The sequence below is a fragment of the Microtus pennsylvanicus genome, chromosome 3, assembly GCF_037038515.1.
Source record: "Microtus pennsylvanicus isolate mMicPen1 chromosome 3, mMicPen1.hap1, whole genome shotgun sequence".
NCBI lineage: Eukaryota > Metazoa > Chordata > Mammalia > Rodentia > Cricetidae > Microtus > Microtus pennsylvanicus.
This window is the reverse complement of record NC_134581.1, coordinates 82,256,380-82,261,541: the sequence shown is the minus strand read 5'-3', so window position 1 is coordinate 82,261,541 and position 5,162 is coordinate 82,256,380. Positions and strand designations below refer to the sequence as shown.

Below are 5,162 nucleotides of genomic sequence, written 5' to 3'. Positions count from 1 at the left end.
AGGGCTGCATGGAACTCCTAATTCTTATGTCTCTGCATTCTCTGCAGCTTTAGCTTTCCTGGTAGGCAGGTTGGGCGTATTATCTATGAATCCTGTAAAGAAGATCTCAGTTGTGACAATATTGTTACAATTATATTTTTCTTCATACCTTCTATAATGTCATTCTCAAATATAACAACAACAAAAAATCATGAAATTACTGACTAAGAAGTTTCTCATACTTGACTACTTTTCAAAAGAATCTAAATAAATGAGAACAAACTGCTAACTGATTCAATCAAGTGCTTCTTTTAAAACTTTTAGAATGCTTAGGAATGAATTGTGATACAGGCTTTACATCAGAAAGAGTAAAGGCACTGATAGCTCTATATATCAATCACCAACATTTGAAAGTAATGTACTCATGCACTGATAATTTTCCTGAGGTTTAACTACAGACCAAGGTTACATCGAATTCTGATCAATACATTCTAATCAGGGTTCGTCTTAAGGCAACTTTAACATCTTTGTTCCTCAGGCTGTAGATTAAGGGATTCATCATGGGAACCACAATAGTATAAAAGATGGAAGAAATTTTCCCCTCATCCATAGACCCAGCTGAGGAGGGTTGAAGGTACATAAATGTGCTTGATCCAAAAAACAGAGAAACAGCAAATATATGAGAACTGCAGGTACTGAACGCTTTGTATTTGCTCTCAGCGGACCTTACCTGGAATATGCTATGAAGAATGAAGCCATAAGAGGTAAGAATAATGGCAGTAGGAACAACAATGTCCTTTCCTGATACAATGAACAGTTCCATCTCATTAACATAGGTGCTGCTGCAGGAGAGCTGTAGCAAAGGGAGGAGGTCACAGAAGTAGTGGTTGATGGTGTTTCCATCACAGAAGGTCAGTTGAAGCATGGAACCAGTGTGGATCATGGCATCAGAAAGTCCCGTCAAATATGAGGCCAGCATAAGATAGAAGCACACCTTAGGGGACATAGAAATGTTATACAAGAGTGGATTACAGATAGCCACATAACGATCATAGGCCATTGCAGTTAGAACATAATATTCAGAAATGCCAAAAAAGCAGAACAAGTAGAGCTGGGTCATGCACCCTGTGTAAGAGATAACATTCTTCTCCAGTAAGAAGTTCATCAACATTTTGGGTGTAATCACTGAAGAGTAACAGAGGTCTATGAGTGACAAGTTAAAGAGAAAAAAGTACATGGGTGTGTGAAGGCGAGAATTCAGCACTATTAGAATGATCAAGGCCAAATTTCCTAAAGTAGTTATCAGATACATTACTAGAAAGAGGAAGAAGAGGGGTACTTGGAGGCCAGGCTCTTCAGTTATCCCCAAGAGAATGAATTCCATCACCAAAGAGTCATTTGCCACAGCCATTGTTCTCCAAGAAAATCTGGTAAGACAAAAAAAAGGCAAAATTATAAGAAAAAAACACAACTGACAAATGTCCATTGAGAAATGTACTAGTAATGCACTGATCCACTTTAAAACAGTGGACCCACCTTTGATGTTACCATGATATATAATAATATTTACACTACTAAATAAATATGTTGCCTGCCTTTAATCCTAGCATTGGGAAACAAACCTTTGGGAATGTAAGGTCAGCCTAGTTTGCAGAGCTATACAGTGATACCTTCCCATAGGTACACACAGATAAACACATACAAACACACATACAATATCATAAGAACTCTATAAAACTGGTTTAAGCATCCTCGTTTTAAAATTGCTGTTACAAAACACAAAAGAAAAATTAGAATGGAGTGGAACAAGACAGATTTGCTCACCTCACTTCTCATCCTTTACTTCCTTATCCCTTTGGGATATAGATGGAAGGTACAGCAACTTGGTACTGAATCAAATTTGTGCTCTGTGGAGTGAAAATCATGAGCATTATTTCCACACAGAATAAAAACCAGAATCTAAGAATAGTTAATATGATCAAGAACATGGATGATCTGGATGAATTTTAATCTGTAATGGAAAAGTGGGTTACTAAATAAGACATTGCAACTTAAGTGTCTACTGGTTCTCTGGAAATTGTCAATTCACCTTTCTCAGACATTCTTCTTTGAATTCTACTGGAGTCATAAGCCTGCCCTAAACAGAGAGAAAGGGGCACATCGTGAATCTTTGGATTAGTCTCAAAACGAAGCTACTGTGCAAACAAAAAGGCAACACACTCAACAGAAAAGCCTGCATAATCTTCCATGCATATCAAATTTATCTGTTCATATTCAGATAAGAATAAAGAGGATCTTGGTTGTTAGAAACCATAGGAGAGTAAAATAGGTGAGGTTTGGCCAAGTTGAAGAATGCTCAATTATGAAACAAAAATAGGTTCTCGATTTAAAATGTTCAGCAATGATAAACAAGTTAACAGTGCTAAATTTTATTCTTAAGTTAGATTAAAAATTACAATATCGCAGGCGGGCTGCAGTTCCTTTGTTTCTGTGGCCTGCCTGCACCAAGGAGGGTAGGCGCTTTGTTTGCGAGCTGCCCAACCAGCACGGAGGCCTGATCTCTCAGCCCCAGGAGAACCAGCGTTGGGGTGAGTTTCTGGCCCGCGGCGCCAGCCAGGGACAGGGATCTCGGGGGTCCCTTGGCCACTTGTCTTTCTTGGGCTCTCTGCAGGACCTCTATTCCCTGGTTACTGCCTCTTTCTTCCTGGCCCACCCAGCTTCCGTCCAGAGCCCTCCCCACTTGGCCCCCCCCTGCCCTCTTTTGGCGCGTGGCATTGGGAGCTGGGTCCCAGTCCTCGGGGCGCCCGGGTGGGCTGCACTTCCTTTGTTTCTGTGGCCTGCCTGCACCAAGGAGGGTAGGCGCTTTGTTTGCGAGCTGCCCAACCAGCACAGAGGCCTGATCTCTCGGCCCCAGGAGAACCAGCGTTGGGGTGAGTTTCTGGCCCGCAGTGCCAGCCAGGGACAGGGATCTCGGGGGTCCCTTGGCCTCCTGTCTTTCTTGGGCTCTCTGCAGGACCTCTATTCCCTGGTTACTGCCTCTTTCTTCCTGGCACACCCAGCTTCCGTCCAGAGCCCCCCCCACTTCGCCCCGCCCCCCCCGCCCTCTTTTGCATCCAGGCTGGCTGCAGTTCCTTTGTTTCTGTGGCCTGCCTGCACCCAGCAGGGTAGGCGCTTTGTTTGCGAGCTGCCCAACCAGCACGGAGGCCTGATCTCTCGGCCCCAGGAGAACCAGCATTGGGGAGAATCAGCATTGGGATGAGCCAGGGTTGGGCACGGAGACCTGATCCCTTGGTGCCAGGAGAGCCAACATTGGGGAGGCCGCGTTGGGTAGGCAAGGAGACCTGATCTGGTAAAAGAAGATCCATAAGGGAGTATTTGGAAGAAGAGATGGGCAGACGCCAAGGCAAGAATTCGCCCAACAAACTGAAAAGCAACATGAAGCCACCAGAAACCAGCGACCTCACAACGGAAGGACATGAACACCTTAATCAAGAAGGAGAAAAGATCGACTTCATGAAAGTTATTGACGCCCTTAAACAGCATGTAAAAAACGCCCTTATAGAAATGGATGAGAAATATAACAGAAAGTTTGAAGAATTGAATAAATCAGTGAATGATACCCTAGAAAACCAAGGAAAAACAATCAAACAGATAATGGAAACAGTTCAAGACTTGAAAACTGAAATAGAGGCAAAGAAGAAAACACAAACAGAGGGCCGGCTGGACATGGAAAATCTAGGTAAACGAATAGAGACCACAGAAACGTGCATAACCAGCAGAATACAAGAGATAGAAGAAAGACTCTCAGATTCTGAAGATACCATAGAGAAAATAAACACACTGATCAAAGAAAACAGCAAGTCCAACAAACTCTCATCACAAAACATTCAGGAAATATGGGACACAATAAAAAGACCAAACCTAAGAATAATAGGAGTAGAAGAAGGAGAAGAAGTGCAGCTCAATGGTCCAGAAAATATATTTAATAAAATTATAGAAGAAAACTTTCCCAACCTAAAGAAAGATATACCTATGAAGGTGCAAGAAGCATACAGAACACCGAATAGGCTGCATCAAAAAAAAACTTCCCCTCGCCATATAATTATCAAAACACAAAGCATTCAGAATAAAGAAAAAATATTAAGAGCCGCAAAGGAAAAAGGCCAAATTACTTACAAAGGTAAACCTATCAGACTTACACCTGACTTTTCCATGGAAACCATGAAAGCCAGAAGGTCCTGGATAGATGTACTGCAGAAACTGAGAGACCATGGATGCAAGCCCAGATTACTATACCCAGCCAAGCTTTCGTTCACTATAAATGGAGAAAATAAAATTTTCCAGGATAAAAACAAATTCAAACAATATGCAGCCACAAATCCAGCCTTACAGAAAGTAATAGAAGGAAAATCACTAACCAAGGAGTCCAATAATGACCACAATAACTCAGGCATCTAGAGACCCTTCATCAACACAAACCAAAGAAGGGATACACACAAACTCTACGACTAAAAAAAATGACCGGAGTTAACAACCACTGGTCATTAATATCACTTAATGTCAATGGTCTCAACTCACCTATAAAAAGGCACAGGCTAAGAGATTGGATAAGAAAACAGGATCCAACATTCTGCTGTTTACAAGAAACACACCTCAACCACAAAGACAGGCACCTACTCAGAGTAAAGGGTTGGGAAAAGGCCTATCAAGCAAATGGACCTAAGAAACAAGCAGGTGTGGCCATACTAATCTCTAACAAAGTTGACTTCAAACTTAAATCAATCAGAAGAGATGGAGAGGGGCATTTTATATTCATAACAGGAACAGTTCATCAGGATGAAGTCTCAATCCTGAACATCTATGCCCCTAATATAAAAGCACCCACGTACATAAAAGAAACATTGCTAAAATTCAAGGCAGCCATCAAACCGCACACACTAATAGTAGGAGACTTCAACACTCCTCTCTCACCAATGGACAGGTCAATCAGACAGAAACCTAGCAGAGAAATAAGACAATTAATGGAGGTAATGAAACAAATGGACTTAACAGACATCTATAGAACATTCCACCCAAATAGGAAAGAATACACCTTCTTCTCTGCAGCTCATGGAACCTTCTCGAAAATCGACCACATAGTCGGTAACAAAGCAAACATCCACAGATACAAAAAAGTATTACTA

At 41.8% G+C, this 5,162-nt stretch overlaps 1 protein-coding gene across 1 annotated transcript; it reads right to left on the bottom strand.

The window, feature by feature from the left end:
- Positions 1-460: 460 nt before the first annotated feature.
- LOC142847149 (olfactory receptor 8B3-like) lies at positions 461-1,390 on the bottom strand. Its single transcript, XM_075967878.1, has one exon. It carries the CDS (start codon positions 1,388-1,390, stop codon positions 461-463), a length of 930 nt encoding a protein of 309 aa, XP_075823993.1.
- Between the last annotated feature and the right edge of the window lie 3,772 nt (positions 1,391-5,162).

Coding starts and splice junctions, on each gene's coding strand:
- LOC142847149 (XM_075967878.1), bottom strand. CDS start 1,390: ATGGCTGTGGCAAATGACTCTTTGGTGATGGAATTCATTCTCTTGGGG.